Source organism: Lates calcarifer, linkage group LG1 (genome assembly GCF_001640805.2).
Source record: "Lates calcarifer isolate ASB-BC8 linkage group LG1, TLL_Latcal_v3, whole genome shotgun sequence".
In the NCBI taxonomy this organism is placed as follows: domain Eukaryota; kingdom Metazoa; phylum Chordata; class Actinopteri; family Centropomidae; genus Lates; species Lates calcarifer.
This window is the reverse complement of record NC_066833.1, coordinates 5,585,947-5,605,370: the sequence shown is the minus strand read 5'-3', so window position 1 is coordinate 5,605,370 and position 19,424 is coordinate 5,585,947. Positions and strand designations below refer to the sequence as shown.

General features: G+C 39.0%; 1 protein-coding gene across 1 annotated transcript; it reads left to right on the top strand.

Annotated features, from left to right (window-relative positions):
* The first annotated feature begins 61 nt into the window (after positions 1-61).
* Positions 62-14,397, top strand: si:ch211-67e16.11 (uncharacterized). Its single transcript, XM_051067986.1, has 8 exons — positions 62-2,527; positions 3,236-3,508; positions 6,778-7,032; positions 8,009-8,179; positions 9,240-9,371; positions 10,042-10,208; positions 10,867-11,140; positions 11,227-14,397. The coding sequence occupies exons 1-7, from the start codon at positions 2,275-2,277 to the stop codon at positions 10,897-10,899; spliced, it is 1,284 nt and encodes a 427-aa protein (XP_050923943.1). The 5' UTR covers positions 62-2,274; the 3' UTR covers positions 10,900-11,140; positions 11,227-14,397.
* Positions 14,398-19,424: the final 5,027 nt, after the last annotated feature.

Below are 19,424 nucleotides of genomic sequence, written 5' to 3'. Positions count from 1 at the left end.
TTGGTTGTAATGTTTTGTTTGGGTTTCAGCCTCATTTGCCTTCACTTCCCTGCTGAGGAGCAAAGAGGCTTGTACATCAGTCATTTCATCACTAGAGGGCTCAGTGGAGCACAGACCCATAGGACAGACGTTTAAAGGCAAAACTATAGCTTCCCCTCTCCTCCCCTTTTGCTCTTCTGTTGTTCCTCTCTTTCCTTGCCTCCTTATCTCTTTTTCTTACTTTGTCAGTTTCCATTCCTCTCTTCTTCCCCTCTTTCTTTCATCCCTCTCCTTCCCTTCTTTCCTCTTTCCTCACCCTGCCCCTTTGTTTTCCTCATTATTTCCTCTCTTCCATATTTTTCTTACTTACTCAGTTTCTTATTATTCCCTCTCTCCTTCTCTTCTTATTTTTCTTTCCGTCATCTGTATATTTCCTTTCCTTTCTTTTCTGTATATTTCCTTTCTTCTTCTCTCCACCTCCCTGTTTCCTCCAGAATCTACTGCCTTCTTTTCCCTTTTTACTCCTTTGCAATCCCCCTTTTCACTTTTTCCTTGCTCTGTTCCTCTCTTTTCCTATTTTCCTCACTTCTTAGTTGTCTGAGTTTTCTTTCCTATTTTCCTCTCCTTTTCCTCTCCTCCTGTCCTCTTCGCTGCCTCTCCATCTCTTTTTCGCTTGACTTCCTCCCTCCTCTTTCCACTTCCTCTCACTTATCTATCTTTTCTCCCCTACTCCCCCTTTTCTGACTTTTGCTGATTCTCTCCATTATTCCTGCCCCTCTCTTTTTCCTTTCTCACCTTTCCTTTCTTTTTCTACCTTTCTCACCCTCTCGCTTTCTATTTCCTTTGCTCACACCTTTCCTTTCCTGGTCCCCCCTCTTTCCACATCCATTTGTCCTCTCATCCTTTCTTGCTGTTTCCTTTGCATATCCTCCCCTCTTTACCACTGGCATGTCAGAGCTTGCAGAAAGAGGGAGAGAGAGAGAAAAGTGTGTGTGTGTGTGTGTGTGTGTGTGTGTGTGTGTGTGTGTATGAGAGAGAGAGAGAGAGAGAGAGAGAGAGAGAGAGAGAGAGAGATAAAGAGACCAGGAGAGAGTGAGCAGACTGAAGCTGAGCAGTGAGCGGGTTGAGCAGCAGGAGTGCGTCTGTCCTCGGAGCTGTGGATGATCCAGTCTCAAGTGTCACTGAGAGTGAAGAGTCTGCAGGACTAACTGGTTGACCCAAAAGAGACAAGAACAAAAAACAAGATCTGTTCTCTGAGACCTGAGTCTCCTTTATCACAACAATTTTTTTCTTACACCAGGATGAACTATCACCTTCTAAACCAATACCAATCCTGAAGCTTCTCCAGCTCAGAAAGAGAAAATAATTCCACTGAGGAATAAAGAAGAAGAAGGAAAGAAGGGGGAGGACAAGTCAGCCTATCTACAAAAGACAAGAACAACCAAAAAAAAGTCTCAAGTGGAGCCTTTGGGGGAGTGTTGGATATATTGTCAACTCTGTACTCCGGAAGAACAGAGGAAGAAGAAAGAAAAAGTTCATTGAGAAAAGAGGGAAAACAGTTTTCATTGTAAGATCAACCCAAAGAAGATGTTGGGGTCTATTGCATCCACTCAGATGCAGAGAGAAAAAGGAGATATAAAGATTAAAATAAAGATAGAGTGAGAGTGACAGGTTTTGCTCTTTTTTTTTCAAATCCAAAAAGTAGAAATAAAGCAGAAAACAAAGAGACAGAAAAGGAGAAAGTTTTCTGTCACCCTATTAATGAACAAAGATGTTGTAGACCAACATTTGTGAAGAGAAAAAGGACATCAGCTCATCTGCTGGAAAAAATCAAGGAAAAGAGGATATTTTAATAAATTTTTCTGAAAAGGGGAGAAGAAAAGACAAAGACAAAGGAGCAGAAAAAGTTCAAGGACCAGCAATGGAAATGCAGGAGTGAAGAGTCAAAAGTCAAGGAATAAAAAGGATATAGAGGAATAAAGGAAAACACAAAGAGGAACGGACAAATATCTGGAAATAAAGGAATAAAAAGAGGACAAAGAGGTGTAAAACAGATACAGAGAAGAAAAGGAATAAAGGAATAATCAAGTGGTACCGGGCAAAAAAGGAGAAAAGGATGAATCAAGAGGAAAAGCAAGAGTTATCAAGAGAATAGGGAGAACTGAGGAACAAAAGAAAATACTGAACAGAAAAGGGAGGAATAACTATATCTAGAAAATTCAGAAAAAGAGAAAACAATTGAAATTGGGGGAAGCCAAAAAAGAAGTAAGGAACAAGTAGAACCAAGGTGTGACAATGAGGCTCCTGGTGCTTCTTGTAGCTCCCATCTTCATCCTCATCCTCCAGATCCCAGGAGTGGTGTCCGCAGGCGGCATGTCCCCTGGTCGGCTGGAACGCTGGGTCCGCTCAGGCCTCCAGTCATTGCAGTGGGACCAGCTGGACCGGTGCCTCCGCATGTCCTCCCTCTCTGAAGCTGAGTGCAGGCAGCTCGCTCACCTGCCGCTGTCCTCTGTGGCTGTTTATGTGTCGGAGCCACTCACTGCTGCAGGTAGGGGGGGGGCAGAGGTCATACATCACCAGAGTATTTAAAAATTTTTGTTATTTTGTATGAGAGTTTGGTGAGGTTTATTGCATTTGATGTGGAAAAGGACCTGCCGTTAATATATATGAATGCATGTCCACAGAGAAAACATAGTCTACGACCAGTTAATGTAAAAATTTTCAGGTTTCAAGATCTGTCAAAAATGTTCATTTAGATATGAAAAATACAATAAATTAATTTAAAATAAAGAGTCTACATTTGCTGTTTGAAATTAATCTCAACGTCAGAATTAATCAAATAATGTTATAAATTTGCCAGATTACATAAAAAAATCTGAATTAATTTTAAAAGATAGAACATAATTTGTGTGGATTAGATTAAATATTAGAATTAATATTAATATAATGAAGATGGGTCAAAAACATGTCAAGATGTATTCAAAACCAAAATAAAAAATCTTAAAATCTGTCCATCTGTTAAATTACTAGATAATGTGTCAAATTACAATATTAAGATGTATGATATTTGTATCATTTGTCAAATATTGGTCAAGAGTGATGGATGAACAGTATGACTATTACTTTAAGTGTGTGAGGTAGTCATATGTCCTGAGTCCTATGCACAAGCCTACACGTGGATTTCACTTAAAAATTGACCAGTAACCTTGTATACTTCATTTTCATAGTAAGAGTCTATTCTCTCCAAACCCTTCAGGTAACTCAGACAAAGTTTTGGCCATCCTGCCAGACTCCTCAGGTGCGATGGTGAACTCCAAATTGCGGGGAAGTTTTGGTGTTAGCCAGGTGCTGAATGGAGGGGAGGGTCCCCACAGACACCAGCAGCCTTTTCCTGGTTCCATGGCCCATGATGGTGTGCTGGTGCTGGACCCAAGCCCTGGGGAAAACTTTGGACACCCAGTGGTCCTGTTCTATGTGGACATGAATGTGACAAAGAAGAGATGCTCCCACCTGGATGGCATTTACCTGGGTGAGTCTTCCTGTGAATGTATATTGTCATTGTTTACTTTGTTTATATTTCTCAGTTACCTGCAAGTGTATTTGACTGTAAAATGCCCATTCAAGTTTTTGGACATTTAAATTTGGGCCAGATTAATCTGTATAGCAAGTCATTTAAAAACTTCTCAGCTAATTATAATTGAAAATAAATGGCTGGCATTTTTTGGATGCATTAAAACATCACAAACTTAAAACATCACAAACTTGATGCTTTGTAAAGGCATCATAGTTTTGATTTATTAGGTTTTTTGTTTGTTTGTTTGTTTGTTTGTCTGCCACTTGGAGTGATACAGCTTTAAGTTCATAGCATTAGCATTAATTGTTACAGTAAAAACTTTGTAGTAGTGGTAGCACTAGCTCTGATATTGTTAGTAGTGGTGGTACCAGCACGCAGAGGACAGTTGCAAAAGTAGTAGTGCTAGGAATCACTAATGGTGTGCCACGGGGGTCTTATCTTGGTCCATTACTATTTGCACATACATAGTAATAATTATTATCCATAATCTGTGCTTCGATATCCATTTTTTTGCAGATGATATCATTTTATATGCCCTAAACTCCACCAAAACTGAGGATCGTCTTCATTCTGCCTTTCAAATTGCTGCTTCTTAATTACTGACTTGTTTTAAATGCAGAATAGACCAAGTGATATTCTCCAATTCCACCAGTGCCTCTGACCACCGTGCCAAACTTTAAACTTTAAATGCTCTTTGATCAGTCATTCAAATACTTAGGAGTAATTGTTATAGTAGGAATCTAGCTTTACAGCAGACTGACATAAAGCTTCTAAACTACTTAACATCTCTTACGTAAATCTTGTAACTACAATGCATGATCCAATAAGTACTTACCTTTAAATATTCCATATATACACTCTAATCTCTACAGAAGATTATTAGATTATTTTGGTTCCCTTTGAGACATTAAGGCATTATTATCCAATGTGTGTATGTAATTGTTTTTATTTATTGTATTTAACTTGATTGCTGGTTGTCTGGCTTCATATATGTTGTTTTTCTTGTTATCCAACTATGAATGTTTTGTGAAAAAGATATCTCAATCCCAAAGAGACTAAATAAAGTTTAAATTACTGGAGGCAGCATTCATTGTATAATTAAGTGCAGAATGAAACTAGTAATAATGCCAGTTTCAATCAGGAAAGACATAAAATTAATATGAATGAAACATCATTTAATAAAAACTGTGGTGTTGACCCCTGAGAGGTGAGGCCCCTCTGTGATGAGTTAAGTCTGGTTGAAAGTTGTCTTCCTCTTGAAAAGAAAGCTTCATTAGTAACAAACCTGATAGTAGCTCCCATAGTTGTAGCATCAATAGATGCAGCAAAATATTGTAGTAGTAGTACTAATATTACAGCTGGAGTAGTGGAAGCAGAGGTAATAGTGATCGTATTCAAAAGCAGTGCAAGCTTCTATGTTTCATCACAATATGTTGTTGCTGATGTTCCTTTGTCTCTAGCCTTGGTCAGTTGCTGGCATTTTGGCCATAGAGTAAGGGAAAAACAGAAATATATATTAGCAGCTGTATTGAGAAATGGCCCATCATAAAGAAAGAGAAAATACTGTGTATTAACACTGACAGATGGTTGTTTTGGGACATTAACAACAAAGAGAGAGTATTTTGATCATTCGTGAAAGGGCTGATGGTAAAACATTATGTTTCCAAAAATAGCTCCACTTTTGGTGGTGACAAACACCCGCTTTACTGTGGATAAAAGGCCAAAAGGGGGCGAGTAGAAGAAGTGTTTCCAAAGTGCGTGTAGAAATGGTCTAAGGGGACAGGAACTGAAGGTATTCTGCAGTGGTCCTCACAAGTTCTGTAAAAGCAATATGTATTAAAGTGCAAGTTTCTGACCTCCTGCTGTGAGAGAGGTTAGGGCCAGATGTTGAGGTGAATTTGGCCCCGTGTTACACAAACACACACCTGTCAATTATTCATATGCTCACACACACGGAGCACTGTGCCCCCTGCTGGGTCCTGTAGATGGAGTTGGACTAGTGTCTTTTAGAGTGAAACTTTCTGTAGACCTCATTTAACCTAGAGAGGGCAGAAAGAAAGAGTCAGTAGAAGTAGGACCAAAGGGGAGGTTTGGTGCACAGAGGAGGAGAAGATAAGAGGAAAGGAGAAGAGAAAATGTGAGGAGATAAACTAGACACTGCAGGAAACGAAGAGGCCAATCTCTTCCAAACTCTTTATCTTCTTCAGTAAATGTTACTGGGCCCCTAATGACCACCCACCACAAGAAACCCAGGGACAAACCTGTATTCAAACCTGGGTTCTTAGTTAGTTTGTGGTTATTTGATTAAATGCAGCTTCATTTAGGGATATAAGAACAATATTCTGTCAACTAAAATGATTAACTTTAGCATGTACTGTATTATTGTTCCAAAGGAAATTTGGTCTGCTACAGGGATTTAACACACAGGTTGCAGCAATTTCTGGCTCTGGTTAGAAATTAGTTAGAAATTACTTATACTGCTATTAGTTTTAGTGCTACATTAGCAGTTAATACTTGAATTATTTTAATTATCATTACTGCTACTGTATTACTGGCATCACCTTACATTTTACCTTACCTAAATGGTAATGGGATTTGTTGGGTCTCTCTCTGTAAATACCTATTTTAAAGATGAAAAGTGCCTTGAGATGACTTTTGTTGTGATGTGGTGCTATATAAATAAAATTGAATTGAATTGAATTGAACACAGGGATGACAATGAAAGGCAACAATCAATAGACAAGGACATAAAAGTTACATCAAAAGTATATGAATAAAAAATAGGACTTAATTACATGTACCTATTGAAGTAAAAATAATAAATCAATAAACAGCAGACAATCAAGCCACAAATAGAAACACTACTAGTGTTCTGTATATAAAAGAGTGGAACATTAAGACTAGGCCTCTGTGTTACATTTAGAGGTGCAATCTTTAAATGACTACAAGAATAAAAGAGAGTCTGGCTCAGAATGCCTTTGTTTTTAATTTTCTGTCACGGCAGCCCAAAGGAAGAAAGTCAAATATAAGAAGTGGGTGATGGTGATAGTTAAGAATCAGTTGAGCCTTACAGATACATATACCTACATGCATACAACTGTAACACTTACGCTTTTAGTTTTCAGCTAAGAAGGATAGTCCATGTTAAGTGATTGCCAATTGGTATTAATCCCCACTGCTACATCTCACCTACCTTTCAAACTGCTGTCACCCTGTGTCTCCAGGTGAGGAGTGTTTGACTCTGGCTTTGAAGGGTCGTTGTCAGAACCAGATGAAGCGTCGGCAAGCCGGGCCAGAGAGGCTTATGGGTAATGGACATGGTCGGCTTGCAAGTGGGTCACTGCGTGGTGGTGCCATTGCCACTAGTGGTGGCAGCCGTCTGGTGGAGCGGGCTGTCGGTGGGCTCTGTGAAGTCCACTTCCTCCCACTGGTGGTTGGAGTTGGAGACAGCAACCGAACACAGAGACTCAGATGTGTGGGTGAGTCGGAATCACCAACTTTATGAGGGTTCAGCTGCAGCTGATGAAATGTCATTAGTTGTTCAAGTATACATTTGATCATAAACCAAAGTATTGGACACATTTAAATTTGTCCAGTACTACTGTTGTTTAAGAAAAAGTCAGGGGGATCACCAGAGTCAGTAGGTACAATTCTATAGGAACCATGAATATTTGCACAAAAGTTTGGTGCCAGCCCATGAAGCATCCCATGCATATATTTTACTAGGTAAGTGATAAATGTGACCTGCTGTTGGTGCTAGATAAAACATCAGCAGATCACCAAAGTCAATAAAATTAATCCTCTAGTGATCTTGAATATCTATAAAAACAACTTCCATCCAGTAGTAGTCAAGACATTTAACTCAAAACCAAAGCTCTCAGTGGTTGTGCTTGATGAAAAGTCCGAGAATAACCAAAGCCTTCAGTATTCATCAAGTTTCCATTTCATGCAAGTTGATTTTGCAAGTTTTGGGTGTAGAAAAAAGCAAACTAATGTGATCTCAACTAATCTTGGCGATTGGAATTGTTAAAATCCACCTGAGTTTTATAGATTAAGTGGAATTATCTTTGACTTTTCCTAGTAGGAGGCTTTCTGAGTGAAAGCAAACTTAACATGATGTTCTGCCAAGACCACCCACATCTGCCAGCTCTGCCAGCAACCTGGGTGTCATGAGAAGAACGTATGGGAAAATGTTATCTTGCTGCAAACATGGACAAGCCTCAGGATAAAACCACAAACCCACCTCTGGCATGTTAAAAATATGTGGAGATTAAGTATTCCTTAATTGTTGATTGTCTCCTGAGTAAGCAATCATACTCCATTTGATTGGACTTGTTGTCAGGAAATATGTACTCAGGCTCTGCCTTATTTAGAAGTTGTTTCCAAGACATGCACTTGTGCATTTTTTGTGATACTGACACTTTTTTGTCTCTTCCATGGTCCTGCCTCCAACAGACCATGCAGAATTTGCGAGGTGCCCTCAGCCGCTGCCTATGGGCTCTCCTAGTTTGCCTGTCTCCAGCTGTGAGCTGAATAAAAACACCAGACGCTGCCACCAGCAGCCGCTGGCCACTCACCTTTCCTGCCGGCTCTATCAAACCTGTGACCATGCTGTGCTCATATCAGGTAGGACAGTGTGTCTATTTTTCAAATCTGCTTCATGAAGGTACAGAAACAAGGTTTCAAAGGAGAGAAACTGGAGGGACAGTTGAACTCTTGTGTATCTAATAGCGTTTCTGAGGGAACAAATTTGAAACCTATTCCTCCAGGAATTTGGTTCTCAAGTTCTTGAAAAAGGTTTCTCTTGAAAGAGAGATCCAAATATCTTGAAAAATAGCATGGAAAGTTTCTGCACTGGAGAATGCTTATTCTGACTAACTGCTGCAAGGATGTTTTTCATTGCCACTGTCACTTAGTGCTCATTCACAGTGGGAATTGTTTGGTCTCTCTTTGTAAATGTAATAATATAAAGAGTATGGTCTAGACCTGCTCTATATGAAAAGTGCCTTGAGATAACTTGTTGTGATTCAGCACTATATTAGTAAAACTGACTTGACTTATTCAAAGACTGTCTCACCCTAAAAAAAAAAAAAAACACAGTTTTGCTTGTACAAGCAACTTATCATGAACCATTGTTACAATGTATTGATAAGCAACATCTAGCAGTCATGTGAGCAGACATCATTCTTTCCAACAAATGCCCCAGAACGACATGTTTAGGTTCAAGTGTTCAAGCCCTCTAGTGGCCATAGAAATAACGACAGGAACAAAGGAGGAAGTCAGGTGACATTTTCTCCCAACAGACAGTCAGCGCTGTATCTTTTAACCATGATCATAATCGTTCTATATCCTTAACCATGTGTTTATTACTGTAACCATGGTGACAAAGGTCCTCTAACCTGAACAAAGTACTTATTTAAATCAAAACCATCTTTCCCTTAACCTAACCAAACCTTACCAAAGTATAGCTTTGCCATATCATAAAAGGGTAATTTATTTCTCAACAGTGATTTTTAACAGTTTATCTGTGGCGTATCTCCTGCCATATTGGGGGCATAATGCCCCCATGCGTTGTGTCAGAGTGTAGGGACAAATGACCCATATGGTAATTTACATTGGAAGACTTGTTGGTTTTTGCAGCAGTAGATAAACATGTCAGTGGATGTATGTGTATGTGTGTTTGTAGGTGGCTGGCAGCAGCAGATGACATTCCAGCGTCATGTTCAGAATCTTCAGAAGTTCTATGGGATGCTCCGGAACAATGGTTTTCATAAGGACCACATCAAGACCTTCTTTGCCAGCAGTGGACAGCTTCCTGGTATGATAGTGTTGCTGTCACTGACCAAATTTAAATCCTACCATTGCACTTAATAATCTCTAGTGGTGGAGGAAGTATTCAGATCATTTACTTAAGTAAAAGTAGCAGTCCTACACTATGAAATACTGTGTCATAAATAAATATCCTGCTTTTTTCATTTTAATTAAGTAAAGCTACAAAAGTATTAGCATCAAAATTATTTGTATGCATTTAGTATCAAAACTAAAAGCACTCACCATACAGAATAGCCTCTGTCTGTGTTATATTATTATTATTATTATTCATTCATTAATGTGTAATCATTACTTTAATGTTGTAGTTGTTTGAGGATACAATATTAAGTGCTTCATATACTTTTGGGTAGTTTCATCAAAAATAATGCATCATATTGTACAAACTGATCACTTTTGTATGAAAAGTCTTAATCTGAACAGTAACTAGGTGCAGTGGAGTAAAAACTAAAATAATTCCCTCTGAAATGTAGCTGAGTAGAAATATACAGTATTAAAGTACAGTACAGGTACATCAAAGTTGTACTTAAGTGAGGCACTTGAAAAAAGCTAGTTGGGAGCAGGTTTTCCTCTGTTTGATTATGAAATAAAACACAAAAACTCTCTCTGTGACCATCTCCATCATTTGACTCCTCTTCCCGGTCTCCACCCCCCAACAGAGGATGTAGAGGGTGTGTACTCTGCAACAGAGAAGGCAGTGATCCGTAACCATGTGTCGTACATCTGCAGGAAGCAGCACTGCGCCGACACGCTGGTTCTCTACCTGAACTCACCAACACGCAATGACGGCACCATGCTGCTGTGGGACGCCAACCTCAATGGCATTGTAAGAGAGACATATACATGAAATTAGTGGGTGGCCATTGCAGGAGAAGAAAGTGCAATGAGTGCAATGTTTAAGCTTATGTAAGTCATGTGTTTCATGTAAATCATAATTTATTCTGTTTCCACTGTATTTTGTAGTACTTTGCTCTTTTTATCTGCACAATTGAAAAATCTGCATAAAAGCAAGGGGATGGAAACATTCAGTGACATTTACACACATGCATATTTCTCAGTAGTGCATTGTTGCTGCAACTCAACTATACAGCAAGTCACACATACATTTTTTTCCCCCATAATGTGCAGCATCTGCACAGATACAGACATGTACACACACACAATGAGAAATGATTTATTTGACACACATGGGAGCCATTATCAGCCTGATAAGTTGATTCCACTGAACACACACATGCAGAAGGACCACCCAGACAACAGTGTATCTGTCATTGCATCTAAGTCTCTGAAAATGAAGATATGAGCTCATCTTTGAAGGCGATTATTACACCAATCAACCAGTCAGATTCAGTCCATCAGGCTGTACTCATGGCAGTAATCAGGTCCTGCTTAACATGATAGTAATCATACATGCTGTTTACCTGAGAAATTGCAACAAACAGGCATTACCCAAATGCATTTACTCCCATGGAATTTTGTTCCAGGCTGATCTAAAGGAGCGCTACTCGGTCAACTGAGCTGTTAGCCGATCTGGCAGGCTGCAGGGCAACTCGAGTTTTGCTGTTTGTGGATCAGAGCTACAGCGGTGTTCTGTCCAAGAGGCTGCGAGGGTCGCAGAAACACCTCAACGTGGTCCTGATCCAAAACCAACCACGGCAGACCCCCAATCACCAGAACCAAAGGTTGAACACTGGCTGGGAGGACAGCGGCTGGTCCTTCATCAGCCCTGCAGCCTGCCTACTGGACCACCTGGGGAAGGTAACTGATCACATTTAAGTTTTTTTTTCCCCTTTACTCTTCTATATAGATATTCTAATCTCTTTATCCACCAATGATGTTATCAGGGTGCAGGGATATCCCGCCTCCTGGAGCCATGGGCCGGCCTTTTAAATGTGACACTGGCAGGTGCTCCCTGCAATGCTACGCCACCTCTAACTGATGGAGAGATGCGACGAGAGTACCAGGGCTGCCAGAACCTGCCGACCGCGCTCTGGCACCAGAGACACAGAAGGCCCAACTGAGAAAGAGCCACCGACTGGGAGAGAGAGCAAGAAAGTGACTGAGTGGGAAACACATTAATTATGGACACACACACATACACACATACACAAGCATTTGCATTACACACATATTTGTCAGTATGTGTTAACTTAGGACTTTAGTTTCAGTGTGCTTGGCGGACACTGATGTGTGTGTTTTGTGTCCTAACTCTGAACTCAGACTGTAACCATGGCGATGACAGCTCATCCCAATGGGAGTGTCCTGAACACCATGCGAACAGTGTGTGTGTGAGTGTGTGTTTGTGAGTTCAACAAGAGGACAACCACTCTTGGAGACCATTGCTAGCTTACGCTTGGGTCAGTGTGTTTGTGTGTGTGTGTGTGTGTGCGCGCCACTTCTCCTGGGCACTTTAACATTTCAGAGCCAATCATCCACCTCTATTTTAATCTTTACGACAGTTATTTCTTCTTCCCTCTTTTTTCCCTTTCTTCAGTCCCTCTTCTCTTCATTTTGTCCTTTGCTTTACCTCTTGCCTGCTACTTTCTGCCTACCTTTCCTCCCTTGATTTCCTCCTCTAACTTCTTCTCTACTGTGTTTCCTTCTTTCCTCCTTCTTTTCTTTACTTGCATTGACTGCTTCAGTCTTTTCCCCCTCCTTCCTCCTCTCTTTCTTACATTTCTCTCAAATTCTCCCTCCACTATTTTACTTTACTTATTTTCACCCTTTCTTCTTATTCATCCTTATCCATTTTATTATCTTTCCTCTTCTTCCCCTTCTTAGCTGTCAGTCTCTCATTCAAATAGTTGAATACTGGAATGAATCAGTCACAAGACAGCAAAAGTAGCGTTTCCACCCATTTGTATCTTAAATTTACTCACAAGAATACAATACAACATTTTAGTTTTCAGTTTGATAAAACTCTTAACTGTTAATATTTTATGACTTTGAAGGTGAAGAGTGAGCTTTTAAGCTTAGTATTCTTTGGAGAGCATGGTGACACATACACCTCAACACCCAGACTACTGTTCACTCTTTTTATACGAGTCTACAATATGTTTATTCAGTACATTATATTAACTAAGAAGAATTATCATTTCCAAAAATATTCTATTTTTTCTTATTGAAAAGACCAAAACCATCAGTGCATTAGTCCGTCTATCAATACATTTCAACATCCCTGCTCTGTGGCAATCGTCCCATTGGTAATTTTCCTACTGAAGCTGTAAATCTTTAAAAAATGGTTAGTGGTTTAGTTTAATGCCTGATAAAGCTCAGTAATTTCCTGAAACAGCTGGGCACTGTAGTTTTCAGCAAACATTACTCAAACAAGACTAAATGATGCATTTGTGAGAAGTATTTTCAGCTGCGAATAAATACATATGTTGAGTATTCAACCCACTGTCATGAAGTTCATAAAATAGTCACAAAATTAAGTCTATTGATTTTGTATGCATGGACAAGAATTTTCCTTTTTTGTGACAATGAGGATGACAAATGCTTGCATTTCAATTGGAAACATATTTTTTCAATTAAGCACCGCAATCAGTATTAGAAGCAGAGTTTCAAGGGGGTAGGTTGGAGTAGAAGCACACAACCTTCAATGATCTTTCATTATACTTAACCAATGCTGTCAATATCTAGACATAACCATAAATAAGTGTAATAATGCTGTGATCACTACTTTTTTTTTACTGTCACAAAAAAATTGGACAATTCCTGCCCATGTCAATGGTAAATTCATGTCCATACATGTGAAATCAATAGATTTTCTGACTATTTCATGACCTGCCATGAGACTGGGTTGGAATATTTGTAGCATCAGGACAGTGCCCACGTTCATCGTAATGAGAGAACATGTTTCTGCATAGGCAATACTTGCTGCTAGCGTTATTGTTGATTTTGGTCTTTTCGTGGGATTAGTTTTTATAAACAAGTATAGAATATGGCAAGCCTTACCCTTTCAAAGAAGGCAACACTGAATACAGCTCCACTGTCATTTGCAATGTGGCAATCAACCAAGTGCTGTGACAACCAGATTAGGTTTTTAACAAGTTTAACTCAATTATTTTATTATCCATTATTTATCAATTATATTATCAAGTACTTATTTGGTAGCGAACATAAATTAATAATACAAAATTACTCATAGCTGGCCTGCAGTTCTTTTTCTTAGAGCTGCTAAATCCCCGATTTTGACAACAAAACTTAAAAATATCATTATAATGGAATAATGGTCAACACTACAGAAATAACACCCGGGCTTTAAAAATCTGGATTTTACATTCAAACACCATTGGGTCTGAGCTCAGGAGGTTTATTTTTAACATTTAGAGGTGGACGACTTTTTATACTGAGAAAGAGGGAACGATAGAGAGACACGCACATAGACAGCCAGGAAATGAGAGACAGAGAGATTGGTTGGCAGTGATCATGATTAAGATATGAAGCACTGAGACTGCCCTCACTGCTACACAAACTATCTATGGCATTTTAACAAAGGCACAACTTGCAAGTAGGTGTGTGCTTGTATGTGTGTGTACTCCATCACATAGACAGAGGCATCACGTGAAACATGCACATGTTCTGATATTAACCCATCCCTACACTAACAACGTATGTGTTGTCCTCTACTTTTGGTGGTACTTTGTGAATTTTGTCTGTACATTACCTCCTGTCTTTTTTCCATCCCAGTAACCATGCAGTATACCACAGCCCAGCGTGCATCTCCTTCCCTCCCTGCTGTGTTTTGTATTGTGGATTGTTTGCTGTTGCTGTTGTACTGATTTTACATTAGATATTTGTTTATCTAATATTTGTTTATTTTATGGAGGTTGATCAGAGGAACTACTTTCCAAACTGCATGGGACATTTTGGACCGGAACTGTGTCCAACGAGTTGACATGTGCATATTCACAGTTTGTGTAATGATCTGTACAGAATATGAGATGTAATTTAGCTGAGATGTTTCTAGTTGCATGCAGCATCACAAAATCTAGTCAATAAAATACTTTTAGAAAGCAGTGACGTATAAGTGATTTATTCGTCTGGTTTCCAATTCTTAAGCACTGTCCTGATGGTGATGAGTCAAAGTTATTGCAAAGAGAAGTTAGCACTGGAGTGAGCACTGAGGAACCACTTTGATGTCAACCCTACTCTAAAAGGCTATACAGCAGCAAAGTTAGACAGGCTCCAGGGTTTCACAGGTAAAAATTGTGTTTTTTTACCTGTGAAAAAACACAATTTTTCACAGGTAAAAAAATAATTTTCTGAAATAATTTTCTGAAATCATTTGTCATTTCAAGAAATCATTTTCTGCCAAGACAATGTTATGTGTCCAGGTGTTAAAGGTGTTAGATTTAATCAAAATAATCATTAAACCTAAACTAATAACTACCAAGTAGAAAAAATGACATTGCCTGGGCTGCTCATATTATAAAATCAGTAAAGATATTTATAGGAATTTGCTGTAACAAAATGACAGAAAAAACAAAATTTTTCTTTAACAAAGTTGACATATTCATTTTCAATTTTAACAATACCCAGAAGATTCTTTTTTCTTAGTTGAAGCACCATATGAACACCATTAAAGGAAAAGTTGAATTGCTACTACAACAGGTTTCTGATTAAGTTTTTTAAAATTACTGAACAAAAATGGGTGATGAACAGATGATAGAAGGTAACTACAATGGGACAGCAAGGCAGGCAACTTAGTGGCTAATAATTCCAATAATCCTTAGAATACTCATTCACAGTTGTGACTCTTTAAAGGTGCTATATGTAAGTTTTTGTTATTGCTACATAGTTAACATTAGCATTAACAGCTGTTTACTTGCCAAAAGCTTCAGCCATCATTGCGTTTACAAGGCAAGAAGTTAGATCACACCCTGTGGCTGATGCTACTTCTTCATCCTCTAAGGGAAGACTTGATGCTACAGTGTCTTACTAGCGCAAACTGGTGTTATGAGAAAGTACAGGCTGGGCCTAGCTGGTAAGTGTGCAAAGAAAAGTGACAGAATACAAGCAAAACAAGAGTTAACATTGGTTTTGCAATCCACCTCTGGAGCCAACTCTTGGCAAGTAAAGGAATGAAGTTTGACCCTGAACTTTCAACATTCCTTCTAGACTGGCGAATAAATAGCTATTCCTGGGAACCAAAGGAAAAAAGAGTCTTCCAGTTTCTTTTTTGTGTGATTTCCTATCTATTTGGGCCTAAAAAAAACACCACATTTTTTAAAACATATTTTTATTTTTAATTTCACAGCATGTCCACTGTAGTGGACAACAGGATGATTTTAGTGTGAAAATACAACTGAATTTAGGAAGAAAAATTAGGCAGATTATGGCTTTAGAGTGATATTAACCCAAGAATACATTTAATTTGATCAAGAAACATTTCTTTATCAACCGTGATCATTTTCTGTTGCTTGTTGCTTGCAAGGACAAAAATAAATGACTATATAGCTAGTTTGAATCAAAGTACACTAAGATCAATAATAAACATAAAAATATTATATTTAATGTTTTAAACATCACAAACAACAATGTGAACACAATGACAATTTTCAGTATCTTGAAGATATTCGCATGCAATGAAGGAATCGAAACGATTGATTGGACAATGCTACTCTAAGCACAGCGCTAAATAGAGCATGTATTTGTACAGTGAACTATAGGACTTAAGCGGTGACAATCCTGGAAGCATGTTTTCCTTTTGGTGATGCAGAGAAACATCTTGCATTTGTATGTCTTGCCATTGCAGCCCTTATTCCTGCATTCCTGCATGCTTGATATCCACCATCTCTGGCATGTGACTGGCTCCTAGTTTGTGTACAGATGGCTCTGGGTGTGGGATCCTTGTTTTGGTTGGTGGCTGATACTCTTCTTCACTGTTTTCACTGCTGTCATCAAATGAAGGGCAATCCAACAGCTCTTCAGCCATGTGCAATTTGAAATCCAGATACTGTTGGGTGTTCTTAGCTGTTCTTAGCTTTACTGTCAGACTTGTATTGGATCCAAGCGTGATGGCAACATCAAAGAAATGAGTGATCACACATGACGTCCATTTCTTGGTCCTCGTTGACATGCGATAAAAGCTCAGCATTCGGTCACACAGGTCTACGCCACCCATGTTGTCACTGTATTCTCACTGCTGGTCATCTCACCTGGACGTGAGCCTTTTCTTTGTTGGACCATCTGCTACAGATATCTTCTGGATCTTTCCCATACACAGTGAAAGCCATCAGCACTGGTTTATTGTCAAACCATTTAGTGATTGCCAGCTCAGGCCTCCTCCTCTCCATCCTCCTCTCCCTTCTCTTCGAAACCGCTTATCTCCTGGTAGCTGGCATGGCTTTGGTACTCAGTTCTTCATTATGGTTCCAGTTGCTGGAAGACCCTTTGTGAGCAAAGCATCCATGAGATTGATTGTTGAGTAGAGTATCAATCAAAGAATACGCAAGTTCCTGTGGGAACAGATTCAACCAATCACAAGACTGCTTTAGCTACAACTCCCAATCTTTGGCCCCTGAATGTATTCTTCCCTTGATACACCTTGAAATCCAGCATCAGACCATTTGGAGAGGCAAGGACAAAGACTTTTAGGTATGCCTGGACTACTGCTGGACAGCAGCCTGTGAAAGGGATGATTAGCTCATCATTGCAGACCTTGTTATACCTTTAAAGGCTGAGAGAACCTTGCCTCACTTGGTCAAGCAATGGCCTGACTCTCCAAAGAATGTGTGACTCCTTTGTCTCTTCCATTACATCCAGGTCATCGACAATCTTGAGGGAGCTACTCAGCTTGTAGAACATATCCCTTGTCATTTTCCTAGTTTTTTTTAGCCCAAAACATTTTAACTCAGGGATAGCCAAGGCAGGCCATGTGTACTGATATGCCAAAGAAAATCTTGATTTCATGGGCAGTAGTATTTAGTGACACTCATTTCTCACACATTTGTAAAATCTGCCAAATCTTCAAAGATTTTGTCATTGATGTACTGCGAAAAGTATTGGATTGGACTCCAGTCTTCTCGGATTTTAGGGTCATATTGATAGGCAGGAAGTGCAGGTAGCACATGTGTGAATCTATTATGATGGATGAAAAAAAACATAAATAAGTACTAAAATACTAAATACTAATACAGCAATAATCTAATATGATAATAGAATTGGATACATTAACCTGGAACTAAATAAAACATACAAGCTAGTCCTGGCCCACAGAGCACAATGACTTTCCTGCTCCCTTTCTGGCTTTCTGTCTCCTCATCAGATACTCCTGCATCTTCTTCCTCTGAGATGACTATAAATCGTCTTAATATCGCTGCATCACTCTAACTGTGTGTTTCTTCCCTCAAGCACATTAGTGCCCAGGCTGTGCATCTCTCTCTCTCTTCTACTGTCTCTTACTGCAGGGTTCTGCCTCCGGAGCTGTAGAGTCTCCTGCTGCTCCCATGATCCAGCTCAAGCGATGATGCTACAACAATTAAACATTTATTAGTGTTAGTGATGGTGTTATTGCTACTAATGTTTCACTGTTCTGTAATTATTATTCCTTTAGCTATAATAATAATTATTATTATTACTACTATTTACATTTTGACTTAGTCTGTGTATTTACAATGTTGTCTTTCTCTTACCCCATCCCCCCACCCCCCTTTCTCTGTCTAAACCCAACCGGTCAAGGCAATAAATTTTATAAGATAAAGAGTACGGTCTAGACCTCCTCTATATGTACAGTGCCTCGAGATAACTTCTGTTGTGAATTGGCGCTATATAAATAAAACTGACTTGACTTGACTTGACTTGACTTCACCTACTTCTTCTTCACCATCGTCTCCTATCCCAGGCTGATACTCATCCTCATCCTTTTCCTCAGCTGACAGCTCCAAATCTGAATCTCCCTCGACTATTTGGTATAAAATCCTCTCTGCTTCACTTCTTTCTTCCTACAACAATGTTGAGTCATTAAATATTAAAATGGTCCTGGTGTCCACTACAATTGACATTATTTCAAAACAGAAATAATTAAACTGTTTTCAGAGGTTAAAATGTTATTATTAACATGTTAATAAATATAGACTATATATAATTATCATGGTAAAAAGCAATAAATAAAGAATATTTTGCTTAACTCTCCTCTTTCCATAAAATGTGGTTTTTGATATGCTGGCCATTTTGATTGGAAAGAAAAAGTGAGTTCCCAGCATGCAAACCTATCACATGACAGATCACTGGAAAGCCCAGGATGTCCTCTAAAGAATACTGTAGGACTTAGGTAGGGTAACTCAAAATAGTAAAGGAGGATACAGGTGAACAAAATGTCTACTATAAAGGACACAAATGAATGGGCTGGGTCTCTATGTAGTGATTGTAGTTGAAAAATTACATATAGCACTACAAGATTTTAGTAATGTTGTGTTGTTGTATTAGCCCACACTTTGTGTTTTAATCACCTGCATGGCCAAATATAGGACTTACTCTACTAATTATGAAGTAAGCCCATTGGATTGGTTCACTGACAATTCAAATAAAGTTCAAAACAACATGTCCACAACCTCTAATAGTTTTCTGTCTTTTCTGCAATTTCTGCAAAGTTCAACATTATCTCTCTTTTAGCTCTGTCAACTCCTGAGGGAAATATTTGGCCCTTTAGTTGCTAAATGCTCCACTATGTTCACCAGCTGGTCTCTAACTGTGTTAGAGCATAGGCAGCTTTCAGAGCTTTGGCTGCTGCCTTCGCTCCAAGTGATGCTATGAGAGCAGTAAAGTTGTGGACTGGACAGTGAGCTAAAATTTGCTATAAAGCTCCGTAAAGCTGATGGGAGCTGCAGATTCAGGAGACAGTTCTCTGTAAATTCATTACTGTGAATGGTGCCTTTGACACTGTCACAATGTTTTCACACTGTCATTTGATACATTTGATCCAAACATAAAACATGAAATTACCAACATATGTAGTAAAAACATGTCTGAAAGTGGTTATGATACAGATCAATTCTGATGTGCATTACTGTGCCCTTTAAAGAGAAAAGCCATGACA